General features: G+C 38.5%; 1 protein-coding gene across 1 annotated transcript; it reads right to left on the minus strand.

Moving 5' to 3' along the window:
* Positions 1 to 240: 240 nt before the first annotated feature.
* Positions 241 to 11327, minus strand: bet1 (Bet1 golgi vesicular membrane trafficking protein). The gene is made up of 4 exons (XM_043689938.2): positions 10961 to 11327; positions 7024 to 7127; positions 4178 to 4234; positions 241 to 2212 (listed from the first exon to the last, which is right to left on the minus strand). Exons 1-4 carry the CDS (start codon positions 10977 to 10979, stop codon positions 2057 to 2059), a joined length of 336 nt encoding a protein of 111 aa, XP_043545873.1. The 5' UTR covers positions 10980 to 11327; the 3' UTR covers positions 241 to 2056.
* Positions 11328 to 18603: the final 7276 nt, after the last annotated feature.

Below are 18603 nucleotides of genomic sequence, written 5' to 3' on the forward strand. Positions count from 1 at the left end.
GATTTGAATACTTTACAAAGGAAACAGAAATAAAAAAATAATCAGAGTTTCCAAAAACATACTTAGTTGAGGTATGGCTAAAATGATCCATTCCCCTCCCTACAATGGCTCACTATTGAGTAGTTACAGGTTTATATCTAAATCAACTATGCAAAACATATGAACAATTTATACTGAAGTTTCTATTTTTCATTGTTTTATGTTCCATGTAAAATATTAAAATAAGAAGGAAACATGCTATTTGACAAGTTTAAAAAGATCAGTTTTAATTAATTTGGAAGAAGTACTTTGATTTGTATTTTTTTAATTACAGATAACAATTGCATCATTTGAATAAAACCTTTTTAAACTGCTATCATGGACCAGAATTTTAAACATCAACATTCATGAAAAATTCCAAAATAATGGTTTGAACAAAAGGCCGTCCTATTTCATCAGTAATCTCCAAATGAAACTGCCAATTAATTTTGAATTACTGCCTGCTTGTGTTATGGACAATACTCATAAACAATATCTTTACAAGTACCAGAGCAGCAATAAAAAGCCAGACACCATCACTGAAATTAACCTCATAAATAATTCCTGCACTTGTGTTACACTAAAGATTTTCAAAGTGATTGTTAAGAACTTATTTCTTTCAAAAGAAAATTGCACAGTAACCCAAAAAAAATCCACTACAGTTGGGATAAAACCTCTAAAAGAAATAGTTACCTTACATGTTATCCCAACTTTGTATGAGTTGTTGGAGTTTCTGAGAATCTGAATTACAATAGATTAGATCCATCTCATAGTCACAAAAGGTGTGAGCACTTCAGACATGAGTTTGAAAATGATGCACATCAACAAGACTGGAAGTCAAGCATTGCTTCGGTTAAATGTCTCCCACTTAAAAGTGTACTCTTTGAAGTTTCACAGTTGCTTTTTATCAACCAATAAATAACAGCAGGAAATTCTCAGAACTATTACACGTAAATTGTTAAAATTCAACATTTACCAAAATGTTTTATAATTAGTAAATAAAAAGGCAGTAGAAATAAAAATGGCATGAATCATGAAAAATCCCTTAAAATACACATCATCTTAGAAATCAAAAAAAGCTCTACTTACTTACAATAATTCTCCTTTGAAGAATTTTATTATATATACAAAATTTATGGCAGAAAGCTGACACAGCATGCACTACGTAAACTGCGGATCATAAAAAGAGGAAGCAACTCTATTGTTGCTGCACTGTCTCGAGAATGCATGAAAGCAACCTGATGGGGAATTCTGACTGAACATTACTTTCTAGTTTGAGGAAAAGAAAGATCCAGAAGAGAGATTTGAAAGTTGCACCAAAACAAGTTTAGAAAGTCTCACAGGATGAGGAGAAAGAAACAAAATATCAAAATTGATATGTAAACTTTAAATAAATTAATGGAATGACTGTTAATTTCTAAGCACATTCTATGCAGTTCTACTTATTTGTGTAATTGGCAAGTGAGATGCAAGCAAGATATCAAAGGATGATTTAGCTTTAATAGGCTTCCATATCATCCACGACCCCACCAATAATCTTCCAATTTTAGAACATCTTGGCCTGATTTTGACAAAGGTAATATTGTATTATAGAAATGGCTGTTACTACTCTGTTGCACAGTATTATAATGTACCAGCCTGGAGCACCATTATAAAATGTTTAAGTCCAAGTCTGTAATTTGGAAAATGAACAGTCTTGTTTACTGTTTATCAATTATTTTGAAGATATGTCTTTTTAAATTTAACTGCTCACCAATTTTACAATCTCTTGGCAATACCATTATGCAGTTCACTTGTTACAGGAAAATAAAATTAATTTCAAATTTCAAAGTCATACCATTGCTGATTATTTTTCCATAAACATGAACATTTCAGTTACTAGCAACCATAGAGAGAATGTCAGAGATTATAAAATTATAGTCTCTGGTATGAATGTGTAAATATTTGAAGATTAATCAGACCTGAATTATTCCATAAAAGAGTTAGTTAGTTGCAAGAAATGAATTAGATCCAAAAACTGGAGTGGCACAAATTTATTTCACCTCAACTTAATAACCCAATAAAGTACAAAGAATACAAAAAAGGCAAACAGCATCATGTAGCATAACAGTTTTGTTTGGCTTCCACGGGATAAGTGTTTGAGTCTACCCATGGTTGCTCCCAATAGTCCACCTGTAGATTCAAATCCCGTATCCTGTGAAAACAGTGTATAAACACACAGGTAAATAACCAATTGAACCTTAACAATGCTGTAATGCATTAGACTAAGTATTTTTAACACAGGGTCGTTAGATGCTTTAGTATTATAATGCACTGCAGCATCTTAATGTGAAAGAAAGTGATATATTTTCAATAATTTTAAAAAGTAAAAATGTAGAGAAAACTAATATCTTTCAAGTGTTGACCAAGTGCTTGACGGAGTCTATCAATACGTCTGTTTCAACACCTGTCTTCCAACCTTAAAACATTTTTTTTCAAAACAGCTATAAATTTTAACACTAGCAGTTTTGATTAAATTTCTACACAAACAATCCATTTTCAGTTAATACAATGCATTTTGTTTTGTCTCTATACTTTTCCATCTGTCAGAGTTATTCAATTTACAAAAGAATTATGATTGGTTCACATGGCCTTAGCTTCTTTTTTCTAGATTTACTTACTAGAGTCGCACTTGACAACTTGCACATCTATTTTCACATTTTTAGTTTAAATAACAGTGACTGGTGAATCTTCACCTGTAAAAGTGTGTCATCAATTGTTGTCATTGACAGGATGACCACGATGTGGCATTCCTTGTTGAATATCAACAAAATTCTTTGAGAACTGACATCTAACACAATTGCTTACTGAAGTAATAAATCAAGTCTTTGTGTTGCTGCATTCTAGACATCCAAGTAACCATTAAATGCTTGTCTTTCCAATGGAATCCTCCTTGTTAGCAGGTTAGATCTCAAGGAATATAGTGAGAACTAGCCATTTGGATACAGAACTGGCTTAAAGGTAGAAGACAGAGGGTGGTGGTGGAGGGTTGTTTTTCAGATTGGAGGCCTGTAACCAGTGGAGTGTCACAAGGATCGGTGCTGAGTCCACTTCTTTTCATCATTTATACAAATGATTTGGATGTGAGCTTAAGAGGTTCAGTTAGTAAGTTTGCAAATGACACCAAAATTGGAGGTGTAGTAGACAACAAAGAAGGTTACCTTGATTAGATGAGCCAATGGGCTCAGGACTGGCAGATTGAGTTTAATTTAGATAAATGTGAGGTGTTGCATTTTGGGAAAGCGGATCTTAGCAGGACTTATACACTTAATGGTAAGGTCCTAAGGAGTGTTGCTGAACAAAGAGAACTTGGAGTGCAGGTTCATAACTCCTTGAAAGTAGAGTCGCAGGTAGATAAGATAGTGAAGAAGGTGTTTGGTAAGCTTTTCTTTATCGGTCGGAATACTGAATACAGGATTTGGGAGGTCATGTTGTGGTTGTACAGGGCATTGGTTAGCCCACTTTTGGAATATTGCATGCAATTCTGGTCTCCTTCCTATTGGAAAGATGTTGTGAAACTTGAAAGGCTTCAGAAAAGATTTACAAGGATGTTGCCAGGGTTGGAGGATTTGAGCTATAGGGAGAGGTTGAATAGGCTAGCGCTGTTTTCCCTGGAGCATCGGAGGTTTATAAAATCATGAGGGGCATGGTTAGGGTAAATAGACAAGGTCTTTTCCAGAGCTAGAGGGCATAGGTTTAGGGTGAGAGGGGAAAGATATAAAAGAGACCTAAGGGGTAACTTTTTCACGCAGAGGGTGGTGCGTGTGTGGAATGGGCTGCCAGAGGAAGTGCTGGAGGCTGGTACAACTGCAACATTTAAAAGGCATCTGGATGGGTATACGAACAGGAAGTGTTTTGAGGGATATGGGCCAGGTGCTGGCAGGTGAGACTAGATTGGGTTGGGATATCTGGTCGGCATGGATAAGTTGGACTGAAGGGTCTGTTTCCGTGCTGAATATCTCTATGACTCTATGCTGTGCCAAACTGAAATTTGGTAGAAAATGTTAATTGATTTTGGGCGTTAACCAATGGATACATTTGGACAGCTTTCTCCCATCCACAAAGGAAATATTCAAAATCGAAGAATTAAAGATACTTTTAAAAGGTGTGCAATACATACCATTTCATCCAGGAGCTTATTGTGGTATTTCACTTCAGTTCCAATATCAATGGAAAGCTGTATGGGGGGGGGGGGGGGGGGGAATGGAACAAATAGCAAATACTGAACTGCACTTTCTGTTTTATGACAAGTTCATCATAAAATTTCAATTGAATACCATATTTAATGGAAGTTTATTTGTATATTGCAAAATGACAGTGTGAATAGAGATATCCTCGTCAACTCATGAAGTTGATCCTGGTGGTCAGAGAGGAAACAGACTTGGACAGTGTGTACTCTGGTGAAATATCACATATATATGGAACCATTTTTGATAGAAAAGCCTGTTCAAATTATTCTCCTTTCCCTTCAATTAGGCTTTTGCCTCTGCGTATGTTAATTCAATTGCCACCTCTCAATCTGGTGCATAGGAAAAGAAAATTGAAAAGTATATAACATAAAAGTGGTTAGAATTGGACAATTATCCCTTAATATTTGAATTAAATTTCACAATATAGAAATGTATTTATAATTCTGGTAATTTTTAACAAAATATTTGAACATAATTTACAAACAAAGTATGACACAGTTGAAACCAAAGGGTGCACTTAATTTTTCTTTAAAAATTATGAACAATTCATTACCAATTTTTACACAATTATCCTTGCCGAAAATTTACATCAAGTACAAGAAATAGAGAATGAAAATAATAGCAGAGGACATTTTACACAGGATGCATGGCACAGAAGCAGTATATTTCACTCAACGAGATTATGCTGAATGTTGTGTTACGTTCAAGCTTCCTCCAATGATTCTTCAAAAGAAAAATCCACTATTGTAACCATGTCATGCATATGCCTGAGTAACTTTCCTGGAAATGCACCTATAACATTTGTTTCAATCACTTGCTGTGGTAGAGAGTTCTTGTTCTCAGTACTCTTTGGATAAATATGTTTCTTCTGAATTTCCTATTGGATTTATTGGTTACTATGTTATCTTGATGATAAGCTTGTGTTAAGACACTGAAAGAAAACATCCCTGAGTTCACAGTTCATGGCAAAATCTTAAATTTGTTGTGTTCAAGTTGATAATGTTGTTATAAGCATCATATCTTATCCTATTGTTGGGGTTGGCATCTGGCTTGGGTAAAAGAGCTCTGTTCTCCAGCAAAAGCAACTGAACAAAACAATCAAATAGCTCAAAACATACTCTGAACTCTTCTAAATGTTTCTAAGTGTTAATTCCCCCTCAATTCATAGCTCATTCTGTTGTCTTAACTTCATTGATAGAAACAGCAAATCATTTATGATTAATTTTTAATATTTTGTCACTAAGATAGAAATTACTATAACAAAGTTATAATAATAATTGGGGTCCAATCACATTTTTTGCAGAATGCTCAGTTCAAAGTACAGTTTACTATTAAGGACAGTCTTGTCCTGCTCAAAGAATATAAATTTAAGATAAGCAATTTTAATATAATATCTCTGGGTTTATTCAGTACTATTACATTTCAATTTGTTATCAAATAGTTATTCAATAGTACAAAACTTGAGTATTGCGGAAAGGAGACATGTTTTGACAAAACTTTTCATCTTGTACTTAACAGTACAATTCACAAGAATAGCAATAAAGGGAAAACAAACATTTAAAGTGTATGGAAGTGCTGATGGATTCATAAGCGGACTTGACTGGTAGAGGCCACACCGAATGCAGCAGTTAATGGTGACTGACAGTTAACTGCTGCATTCTGTTAGATTTCAAACCAGGCAGGGTGACTCCAAATAGTCATGGTTTTGCCCTGAAGAATGAATCAGGAAATGACTGTCATTATTTTTGCAAGTTGAAGCTAGGGCAGTGCATGTACATGTTCTTTCTGCGTGCACAGAACACAGCCCTGCATATTAATATATATGGGTGCACGTGTTTGTGCTGGAAGCTAACTGCAAGCCAAAATAACAATCCAAAATTGGTTGCCAGTGAATTCTTTGCAATTCCAGAATATGTTGTCCATTCACAGAATAATTTGATTGTTGGGCAGTGTCGGAAGATTTTCAAGCATGATCTGGTTGGGTACAGTCAATACCTTGGTTAGCATGAAAGGCTTAAGGGATAAACTGGTAGATTTGATGTGACAGTCTTTGAGATGTACAGTTTACATACCTGACACTATACAAGTGCAATTAAATTCATATAGGATTATTCATTGTGATCCTGTAATTGGACAACATTTGTTAGATAATTCAGACAGTGTGACGAATTACACTGACAACTAATTTAGAACTGGCTCACAATGCAGTGCTCTTGTGTGTACTTGAAGCAACACATATTAATATTCAGCAGCCTGCTCTTTGCTGACAGAAAGATCATGTTCACATACTCCATGTGCTTTCAACTCAACAAATAGTTGACAGCCGCTCACTGGTTCAATTCTTAGGCAATGCTCTCACCAGTATACCTGTTTGATTTTAAGTCTAAACAGAGCCAGCATATAATTTTTAACTATCAACTATAACGTTCTATATGGCCTCTAGCAGAGTCTGCTTGCCAAAACAAACAGCACTTCCCTCTCATATTGTATAAGTGTAGCCTTTTATTGATTATTATTCTTGAGAATTGTCCTGTTGAGGGTAGCATGTAAAGTTTGGCAAAATGTGTCTTTTTCTTTAATAGTTAAATAAATAAGTTCAATTAGCTAAAGCCGAATTTATTCATAGATACTCTGCATTAATTCACCTTCAGTACCCAAGAAAATTAATGCAAGGAAATTTGTAATAATCTCACATGAAAATAAACAAATGCACCATATCAATATTATTGTAAGTTCATTCGAAAATTAAATAATTGTTTACAAGCATGTGACTTACAGTTTTTAATGCAGTCACTTTTTCTCGAAGGCCCTCCGTTAATTTATCATTTTCTTCTTCATACACACTATAACCACTTCCAGCATAGGCAGGAGGTCCTTCCCCTGATAGTGGGTCAGAGAAAAACTATTAGTTGCATGGAGATGGAACAGTGATATTTATCTTTGTAAGTTAACAAAATTATTTCTAAGCATGCACTGTAAAGTTGGCATTATTAACAACCTCATAAATAGTGACCAAGCCATTTGTTCACCATGCAAGTTTAATCCCACTAATGGATGCCTCCTAACTCTCCTGCAAGATATTGGTTACCCTGATCAGATCATTGCTCACTGTATACTGAGAAAACTTACAAATGGGCTGAAGGTTTGACACTGAAAAGTACCTTTCCATCTCAAATTACCCTGGAAAGGTCAGGAGTCTCAGTACTTTGAGCATCAGATGAAGCTAGCTGTCTGATGCTGCTAATGTGCAGTAGGAACATAAATGGTATTCTTCACTGACAGGATGCTGCTATCAAGTTAGAAAGACATTCTACCTACCATATAAATGATTTATGTAGTAAATACATTTGTGTCAATATGATGCCTACTCCAGATAGAGAGGCCATAAATCCCAGTGGTTGGCAGATCATATTTAATAGCATATCCCTTCAAGTGTTTGCAACAGGCCAAAGTACTGACCATACTCAATTAGTCGATACTTGCAAATGCAGAACACTAGAATCACATCTAAAACTCGACTCCATGACTGGTGAGTACTTACTCAAAAATCACAAGATTGCAAAGAATTACTGAACAATCAATTTAAGATTATCAGTGGGATTTGCAGACAGGTTCACATTCCTTTCCCAGAACCCACATATATTCATACAGAGAGCCCTGGGGACTACTGCTTCCTGGTGCATCCCCATTGGCAAATCACAACCAGAAACTGCTTACCAATCAATCAACAGCCTTTCCTCGTGCACTATAATTTATTATTCCTCTTGAGATCTGCTATTCCTACAACTGCCGTGCTGAGTGTGAGATGAGAAACTTAGACGGCATGTCTCTTTTGCTTTTCAGCAATAAGAACGTTAATTTTATGCTCCAGTAGGAATTTTTTAAAAAATTGGTCTTGAGGTGTAAGTGTTGATTACAATGCCAGATTTCCCACCATTAACTGCCCTCATGAAGGTGGTAATAAGCCACATTTATGAACTATTGCAGTTCTTGAACTGTCTGTATATTAACAGTGCTGATACAGATTTCCAAGACTTTTAACACAGCAAGTGGAAAACTGGCTGTCACACTGCTCATCAAGATGGCACTGGCTTAAAGGAAAGCTTGCTACTGGCAATTTGCCCATGCACATGCTAACCTTTTCTTCTCGGTGGTGTAGATCATAAGTTGGAAGCATCACTGCCAAGTTGCTGCAGTGCATTTTGTATGAGACACACACTGCTGCTACATCTTAAACTAAATGTTTAAGATGATATATTGTGAGGGGAGAATACCAATGAAATGGGCTGCTTTGTTCTGGATGGTGTTGAGCTTCTTGAGCATTGTTGGAGACTCCAGGCAAGTCAAAAGTATTCATCACACTCCTGCCATTTGCTTTGTAAATAGTGGGTAGGATTTGGGGAATCAGGAGACAAGTTAGTCATGCAGTATTCCTAGCCTCTGACCCACTCTTGCAGCCAGAGTATTTATATGACACATCCAGTTCAGTTTCCGGTCAATGGTAGCTCAGAATATTGATAGCGAAGATTCAGTGATGGTCATGCCATTGAAATCATGAGGAGATGGTTAGGTTCTCTCTTGCAAGATGCTGTGATATTTGTGTTACAAAAATGTTCCCTGTCACTTTTCAGTCCAAATTTGAATGTTGCCCCAGTCTTGCTGCATCCAGTACCAGAAAAGTTGTCAAACGTTCACTGATAATTGCACCTTTTGATTCTGACCTTTTATTAGCCAGAATGTGGAACACAATCTGAGCAACTCCTACAAATGAGTTCCTGGAATTGAGGCAATTGGTCTCCAACAACCACAAATATCTTTCTTTGTGCTCGGTATGAATATAACCAATGGAGAACTCTCCTACCAATTATCATTGATTTCAATTTTGCTGGTGTTCCTTAAAGCCACACTCAATCACAAGATGCCTGGTGTCAAGGGTAATCACACTCACTTCATAATAGCAGTGCCCATTCTTCTACATTATAATAGTTCTGGATAATTAATACTGATGAACAGATATGGAGAAATTATGGGGTTCTTGAATGTGATTAATTCTAGAATATTTGGTAGGGAAAACCAGTATAGAGTGACTGCAAGTCCATGGCTAAAGGAGGACTACAATCCAAACATTGAACTTCATTTCTTATTTACTACTTTATACAGACAAGAACTGTAATGTTGAACTTTTAACTTATTTCTTTATTTTTCTGCTCTTCATCTAAGATTTTGTACCAAGGTATCCTGTACCTAAGATGGCACCGTGAATGGGGACATTGTAAACTTTTCATTTGAGTACACGTGACAATAAAACTAATTCCAATTCCAACAATTAAATCACTTTCTGTATTTTAAATATTTGCAATATAAATAAGAATTTAAAATTACTCTACATAATTGACAATAATGAAATGTTTAAGTAGTTTCATATTTGTTTTATTTTCAGCATGTAATATCAGTGATCGGGTCATTGTGATGTTTCCAATTTTGTGCACAGCAAATTAAACTATTAAAACTAGTTTCTGGGCAACTTGACTTCTCACTTTACCTCTCCACTTTGTCTTTCAGCTCCTGAACCTCTTTATCGTGTGGACTGCTTTTTCAACATAATCTTAAAGTAGTGACAACCCCCTTCAATTTAACATAAAGACTGAAGCCAATATTGGCCCCAACATAAAGTTCATCATCCTGTCTCAGCTAAGCAGACTAACCATAAATTCAGAAGCTTGTTTAGCTCTGAACCAAACATAGATCTATATTTGCTCCAGTGATGAGTCCACCTAATGCTAACTTTGCAACAGTGGTTGCGGTTAAGGATGGTTATCAGCAATATCACTGAAACTTATCACATTTGTTTCCCCTCTGGGCTAAGCTATTCTAATGCTCTTCATACTGAACTGGCATGATCTATGCCTTGTACATGCAACACATGCCTTCCTGTAATCTCAATGACCTTTCACTATTCCTTACAAGCTCACAGTGGTTCATGGCCCCAAACAATAGCCAAAATGGATAAATGCTCAATATTTTGTTTAAACATATATTTCCATCATCTCCTCAAACTGCAAAACTCATTCCTCCACTAATGAACCCTTTTGCTGGTTCCAATCTTGGTGAAAGACTGAGTGTGTTTTCAGCACCCTCAGCCCCACTAGAATTATGTGTCTCCATGTTATCCCTTTTTCTTTAATATCCATAAAGCCAACATACTTAATGCCACCTTTTAATATCTTCTTTGATTCAGTACCCTTTGTTTTTATTATTGTAAACACCTTGGGACATTATTCTACAATTTACAAACGTCATTCCAATCCTAGTGGTTAAAATCAAGTAATGTATGGCATTGTTTAGTTGTGTGGCTGTTTCTAAGTGCATTTAAAAAATCATACGTTGAATTCCCTGTGTACCATTCTTTCTCATTCACCAGCCCACAAATATAACTGTTCCTTCACAAAGGATGCCATTTGGAACGGTGGCTTTTCAGATCTGGATCTAGCCAGCTAGTTGCACCATCCATCTCTCTCCCATCCCTTTGGTTTGGGTCTATAACTCCAACGTATTCTATTAAATATTCCAAGTGATTAAGCAGAGCATTATATATCAATAGCGCTGCTATCATAAGTTAACTGGTGGCCTGGGACCTGTGTTCCGTAAAATGTGTACCGCCTGCAAACACTGCAATTTTTTTTTAAAAAATACGCTTGCCTGTCTCATCTTACCCAAGCCTGCACGCCTCATTTTTCCAGCAGTGTGATTTAGTTTGGTACTGCTATGACGATGTCACTCCAGGTATTAGGAAATGGATAGAGACCCTCTTGTTTGTTGAACTCTGGTCCCAGCCTTCCTCACAGCGCCACGACATCAGTGAGGCTGGGACGGAGCGGGGAGGGCGGAGCCCCGCACGAGCCGGCATTCTGGGAGAACCCTGTGCAGGCCGCTGGCCGACACCGCGTTCCACATCGGTGGTGGCTCGCGCCCCAGCATCACCGCGTTCCCCCAAAATAAGGCGTCTTGGTTTTGTCTCGGGGGTTGCTGTCGGCTTCAAACGTTCCCATTCTTCTCCTCCATTATCCTGCCAGCTAAAACTACAGCTCCCAGAGCTCACTGCTGGCAGTCGTCATCACGCTCAGTCATGTGGTCTATATACATTCCAAAAGGTAAATCCTTCGAGGTGGAGAAATGCTGGTCTTTTTGAAGGCAAGGCAATGGAGAGTGAGAAGCTGCAAAGTCAGTCTTGTACAGGACGTGCCTAATGAGCTGTATTTGTGTTGTACCCGGTTCAGTGATTTTGTTGTCTGAATATGTTTCCTGTTTACGCATTGTTTTTGTTCAGAATAAAGGTTGCTGACCTAGTTTAAATTGTATACGATAAATAATTCAGGAAATTAGGGTGTGGGATGGTTATAAAAGTTCTGTTGATCATTTTCAGCATTCATTTAATATTGGATTTCCAGAATCTGAAACATTTTGCTTCCGTAGAGTGGTAGCCATGTGACAACGTAGGTTAATAGTTTCACAACCTGTTCAGAGATGCTATTGTGCGCCTTGGATTGAGTGGAATTTGAACCCTAAACTTTTTTTTAATATACCAGTTAATTATTGGGAACTTAATGTTGAGTATGTGAGAAAGTACACACTAAATCATTTAGGGTAAAGAAGCCAAGACTTAAAATAGAAATATTCAGAAGCAAATGCAAAGCATGAGCAGTTTGCAACAAGTCAATTGGTCAAAGCAAGAGTAGTGTTGGAAAAGAGGTGAGCTTGGTTTGCTGAGTTTCAGGATGCAAAGGCAATTGTGACTTCTGTTATGAATGAGGTGGAAGTCCTAGACAATCCTAGAGCTTAAAAATATATACCTACTAAATTGGATCATACTTATCTTAGGCATGAAGCCAGTAATAAAGAAAAGATGCCAGCCCACTGAAGGGCAAGGATGCACTAATTTTATTTTCCTGTAGAAGATGAGGTTTTTGATCTAGATTTTTGTGAACTGAGAAGACTGTCAAAAGCTACATTCTATATGGAGGAATCCAACACTAACTTGGCACAGAATTATTTGCAGATGTGGAGCTCTCATCTTTGCTAATGCAGAATAGATGACAAACCCTGTCAACCATCTGAAAAATGTGTTGCTGGAAAAGCGCAGCAGGTCAAGCAACATCCATGGAGCAGGAGAATCGACGTTTTGGGCATAAGCCCTACTTCAGGAAGAAGGGCTTATGCCGAAACGTCGATTCTCCTGCTCCTTGGATGCTACCTGACCTGCTGCGATTTTCCAGCAACACATGTTTCAGCTCTGATCTCCAGCATCTGCAGTCCTCACTTTCTCCTGTCAACCAACTGCAAGGCATAAGTCAGGAATGCGATGGAATACTTGCGAGTAACCTTTTAGTCATTCTCTGATGATGTTTATATCCTGACCAGCCACACAACTTTGCAGTTATGTATTTCTTTAGATTTGACACTTTCTAAACTAGGGCTTATGCCCGAAACGTCGATTCTCCTTCTCCTTGGATGCTGCCTGACCTGCTGTGCTTTTCCAGCAACACATTTTTAAGCCCCACTTTCTAAACTACTTTAGTTAACCACAGATGGTTGGTCATCAAGAATTTTTTTATATTTGGAATATATTTAGAGTATTTTAAAATATCACCTTAAATGTCAGCCTCGGTGTCTCTGTTGATACATTCCTTCACCTAATATGCCAGTTCACATTAGCTAGCACAGATTTCATGCCCACAACTGCACTCCTTTTAGATATAAAATGCTAGACTTAAACTCAATCTTTCCCTTTCGACCTAGATGTAACATTCAATCATATTGTTATTTTTACTACCTAAGGGTGCATTTACTAAGAGGTGATCGGTTAATACAGTGATATCACACAATATCAATTCTAGTATAATTTGCTCTCAATTTCAGAATGTGCTGTTTTTAAAAAATAAACTTAAATATTCTATGATCTCCTTATCCAGTCTAATGCAACCAATCTGATTTTTCTAGATTCTATGTGCATCAATGTCACTCAACTATTTGTCCTTTCATTTCAAGTGTGCAATATTTTTCTTGTATCAATTGTCTTACATTGTTTTTATTGTTAAGAGTTGTAGATTATTCCCACTTTGCCTGATTCCATCCCTTCCTCTTCTCCACACAAACTAATTCTGCATCCTGCTTTTCTAAATCATTATCTCCAACTATTGTCTCAGTATAATCATTAATGATGCTACCGAAACCAGTTTACCTAGCTTCCTATTCTTCTTGATTGATTGTCAGGACCCAATTCTTCTTCTGCTGCCACATCTCCATAATGGCTTCCACATCACGTTTATTTAATTCAATTGCACTATCAATTTGTTTGCATCATTAGAAATATTACATTCCTTCAAATACAAAGCATTTAATTTTGTTGTCTTTGCACCAATCAAAATTAGATGTTACATTTTTAATTCTTCATCACTCTACCTCTTGCTGCAATTCACTGACCTTCATTTCCCATATTGCTGTTTTCTTCTACCTTTAATTTTATACATCTTTCTACATTTGATCCCTTGTTCTTATTATGTACTTTAAAAACCTCTCTCTTTTACTTATCCAGTTAGTAAAAGCACCAATCCCAGCACACTTGAGGTGTTTATAGTACCAACTCCTACATTCCCCAGTATTGGTGCCAATGTCCCATGAATCTGAACCAAGTTCTCCCACACAAGTCTTTGAGCTATGTTAGCCTTTCTAATTTTATGTACTCGTTCAAATTTGAATGTAGCTCAAATAATAATCCAGGGATTATAATCCTGGACGTTCTGCTTTTCAGTTTGAGTTTAGTTCCTTATTCTCACCACACAAATGTCTTCTGGTTCTACTTGTGTTATTAGTACCTACACAGACCATGGCAACTGCATCTTTCCCCTCCCACTTCAAGCTCCTCTCCAGTCCTGAGCAGATGTCCTGAAACTTCTCACTGATCATGAAACATAGAATTGTGCTGTTTGTTTCAGAGAACTATGTCAATCCTGCTCACTAACCAATTCCCACTCCAATACTTACCTTTTTCACTCTCCAAGATTGAATGGCTTCTTGTAGCACAATACCCTGGTAAATTTGCACACAAAACTCTGCAGCAGCCATTCTAATTCAAACAAGCCGTGTGAACATCAAGCCTGTCAGAAAATTGAAGAGGCTGGCACTCCTGCCCTTTTGACTCTTTTTATGGAGAAAGTGAGGGCTGCAAATGCTGGAGATCAGAGCTGAAAATGTGTTGCTGGAAAAGCGCAGCAGGTCAGGCAGCATCCAAGGAACAGGAGAATCGACATTTAGGGCATAAGCCCTTCTTCAGGAATGAGGAAAGTGTGTCCAGCAGGCTAAAATAAAATTTAGGGAGGAGGGACTTGGGGGAGGGGCTTTGGAAATGCGATAGGTGGAGGGAGGTCAAGGTGAGGGTGATAGGCCGGAGTGGGGTGGGGGTGGAGAGGTCAGGAAGAAGATTGCGGTTAGGAAGGCGGTGCTGAGTTCGAGGCCGCCTTCCTAACCTGCAATCATCTTCCTGACCTCTCCGCCCCCACCCCACTCCGGCCTATTGCATCCCTCCACCTAACGCATTTCCAAAGCCCCTACCTTTTATCTTAGCCTGGACACACTTTCCTCATTCCTGAAGAAGGGCTTATGCCCAAAACGTCGATTCTCCTGTTCCTTGGATGCTGCCTGACCTGCTGCGCTTTTCCAGCAACACATTTTCGACTCTTTTTATGGGCCTACCCCACAGTTTAGATTAGATTAGATTACTTACAGTGTGGAAACAGGCCCTTCGGCCCAACAAGTCCACACCGACCCGCCGAAGCGCAACCCACCCAGACCCATTCCCCTACATTTACCCCTTCACCTAACACTACAGGCAATTTAGCATGGCCAATTTACCTTTTTTTTTGGACTGTGGGAGGAAACCGGAGCACCCGGAGGAAACCCACGCAGACACGGGGAGAACGTGCAAACTCCACACAGAGAGTCGCCTGAGGCGGGAATTGAACCCGGGTCTCTGGCGCTGTGAGGCAGCAGTGCTAACCACTGTGCCACCATGCCGCCCACAGTTTATATCTACCAGTTCCTGACCGCTGACAAAATCAGAAAATCCTATGCTAAATGTGACTGCCTCCTGGTACAAAGATTCCAGGTAACTTCCCTGCTCTTTGATGATACAGTTCAGCACCGACGGTTCAAACCTCATTTAATCAACTCCAAAGCAAAGGTGCTCAAACTTCAAACTGCAGAAGTGTTTGTCTTGGATCAAAACGGTGTCTGGGGCCCCACATATTGCAGACTTGACACATACCCTGCTATCCTTCATGCGTTTTAATTAATGATTTAGCTATATTATTCATTTATTTATGTGGAGTCAAAGTCCTGCCTTCACATTGAGAATATTTTCCATTGTGTTGTGTGGCACTATCATCATGCTAAATGGGACAGACTTCTAACAGATCTAGCTACTCAAGACTGCGCATCCATGAGGCACCAGGCATACCTAACATTGAGGTATCCACCTGGTGAATTTACCAAACAGAATTACTTACATTCCTGATGAAGGGCTTATGCCGGAAACATTGATTCTCCTGTTCCTCGGATACTGCCTGACCTGTGCTTTTCCAGCAACATACTTTTCAAATCAGAATTACTTACGTGCCAAGCAGCATAAGCAGCAAGTGATAGAGCTAAGTGATCCAACAACGAACAGATGAAGTCCTGCCACATTCAGTCAGAGATGTTGACAGACAATGAAACAAATCATTGGAGGAGGAGGCTTCGCCGATATCCCCACCCTCAATGATGAATAGCCCAATATACCAGTGCAAAAGGTAAGGCTGCAACACTCACAACAAGTTTCAGCCAGGAGTGCTCGGCATCCTTCAATGGGCCCCAGCATTAAAGAAACTAGTCTTTAACCAATTAGATTCACTCCATGTGATATCAATCGACAGTTGGAAACCTTGGATACTGGAAAGGCTATGGGCCCTGACATCATTCCGGCAATCGCACTAAAAACCTTTGCTTGAGAACTTGCCGTTCCCCTAGCCAAGCTATTCCAGTGAAGATCTATAACCCCTCAAGAGGGGCCTCTTGGTTTGAGATCGAAAGAATCAACGAATACAGTCTGTTCAAAAAGCAAGGGTCACTAGTTTATTGAATTAAGGTACCTTGACGCAATTCTATCCAGCAACACAGAGGTTGAAATTTCTGTGTTTCTGGTGAAACTGCACAATTACATTTGGGAATTACACATTATTTATATGTTTTTTAAGAAATAGTACAGCCTTAATTACAAGAAAGACCAATCACATATAATAAGGTGACATGATTTACAGCAAGTTAATCCAATGATGTTTCCTGGGAAAGGATTCTTAATTACAAGAAAAGTCCAATCAACTGTAATATGGTGACATGATTGAAGACAAGCTAATCCAATGGTATTCTATGGAAAAGATATCTTATTTACATACGTTGCCATGCCATGTATCAGTTCAAGGTTAGTTCAAATGGTCAATTAATGTGTCAGTATTCAATTTATGGAAACTCTATTGTCCTCTTATCTTTGAATTTCAGCTTAATTCTGCAAATCAGCAGTACAGGTTCACAGGCCATTTTATAGTATTATTTTTAAATCAAGAAACCATTTTGTGGTAAATAAAAATCTACATATACTTGTTGCCTGAATTCAAATTTTAGATCCTCACCAGTACAGTTACAACACTGGCATCTACCCAACAATGTAGAAAATTGTCCCAAGTATGTCCTGTACATAAAAAGCAGGACCCAGCAAATTACTGCCCCATCAACAGTGCTATAAAGCAGCACCTGCTCTGCAATAACCCGCTCAATGATGCCTAGGTTGGGTTCTGCCAGGGCCGCTCCGCTCCTGATCTCAATACAGCCTTGATTCAAACATGGATAAACAAATTGAGTTCCAGAAATGAAATCAGAGTGACAGTATTTGACATCAGTGTTGCAATTGATTGAGTGTTGCATCACGGAGCCCTAGCAAAACTGGAATTAATAGGTATCAGAGGGCAACTCTCAGCTGGTTGGAGTCCTAGTACCAACTATTTTCAGCTGTTTCATCAATGACCTTCCCTCCATAAGGTCAGATTTGGGGAGGTTCACCGATGATTGCACAATGTTAAGCACCATTTGCAACTCCTCAGATCCTGAAGCAGTCCAGGTTTCAAATGCAACAAGATCCGGACTATATTCAGACTTGGGCTGACAAGTGTCAAATAACCTTTATGCCACACATTGTGTGAATGATTAGTTTGCATTAAAAATTTGATAAGTACCAATAGATTACAAGATTTGAGTAACAAGATCAGTTTCCTACCATAAGTTAGTTAGGCAGAAGTGGCCTCTGTTAACCGCAGCTTCTAGGGTCAGCAATGGAGGATGACCATCTCTACCACCATGGGCACTGGTGTGAGGAAGAGCAGCAAGAAAAGGAACCTAATCAAGAAGAAGAATCCTTTCAGGCAAATCCACAGCCAGCTGCAACATCCAGTGAAAAGCTGCCAAGGGATCCAGGAGAGTGGCCAAGGTGCTGTTGACAGGTGCTGATTCCTTGGCAGAAAAGAGATATAAAGAAAAGTAAGATAGAACATGAGAAAAAAACCAGCACAGAATTTAAGATAGATAGCAAAGTTTTCTATAAATACATAAAACGAAAAAGGGTGGCTAAAGTAAATGTAGGTGCTTTTGAGGATGAGAAGGGGCATTTAGTTATGGGCTATGATGAAATGACTGAGGCATTGAATAGGTTTTTTTATTGGTCTTCATAGTGCAGGACACTAATAACATGCCAGTAATTGTCAAAGAGAATGAAGGTAGGTGAGGACCTGGAAACAATCATTATTGTGGAAGAGGTAGTGTTGGGCAAGCTCATGGAGCTAAGGATAGACAAGTCTCCTGGCTCTGATGGAACGCATCCCAGGATACTAAACAGATGGTGGGAGAAATAGCAGGTGCACTGGCAGTAAATTTTCCAAAATTCGCTGGACTCTGTGGCAGTTCCAGCAGATTGGATAACAGCTAATGTGACACCACTGTTTAAAAGGGGAGGTAGACAAAAGATGGGGAATTATGGACTAGTTAACTTAACCTTTGTGGTGGGGAAGATACTTGAGTCTATTATCATGGAAGAAATATCAAGGCATCTCGATATAAATTCATTGGGCAGATGCAGCATTGCTAAAGAGATTGAGTTTAAAAGCAGGGAGGTTATGTTGCAGCCGTACAGGGTGCTGGTGAGGCCACACCTGGAGTACTGTGTGCAGTTTTGGTCTCCTTATTTGAGAAAGGATGTACTGGCACCAGAGGGGTTGCA

Source organism: Chiloscyllium plagiosum, unplaced genomic scaffold (genome assembly GCF_037043375.1).
Source record: "Chiloscyllium plagiosum isolate Xiang-an unplaced genomic scaffold, Cpla_swu_hap1 HiC_scaffold_5, whole genome shotgun sequence".
In the NCBI taxonomy this organism is placed as follows: Eukaryota; Metazoa; Chordata; class Chondrichthyes; order Orectolobiformes; family Hemiscylliidae; genus Chiloscyllium; species Chiloscyllium plagiosum.

Bases quoted from the DNA above. Each gene is read 5' to 3' on its own strand.
- bet1 (XM_043689938.2), bottom strand. The intron at 4,235-7,023 runs GTAAGTCACATG...CCCCCCATACAG, and splicing joins AAGTGACTGCATTAAAAACT to CTTTCCATTGATATTGGAAC. The intron at 2,213-4,177 runs GTATGTATTGCA...CTGTTTTCACAG, and splicing joins ATAAGCTCCTGGATGAAATG to GATACGGGATTTGAATCTAC.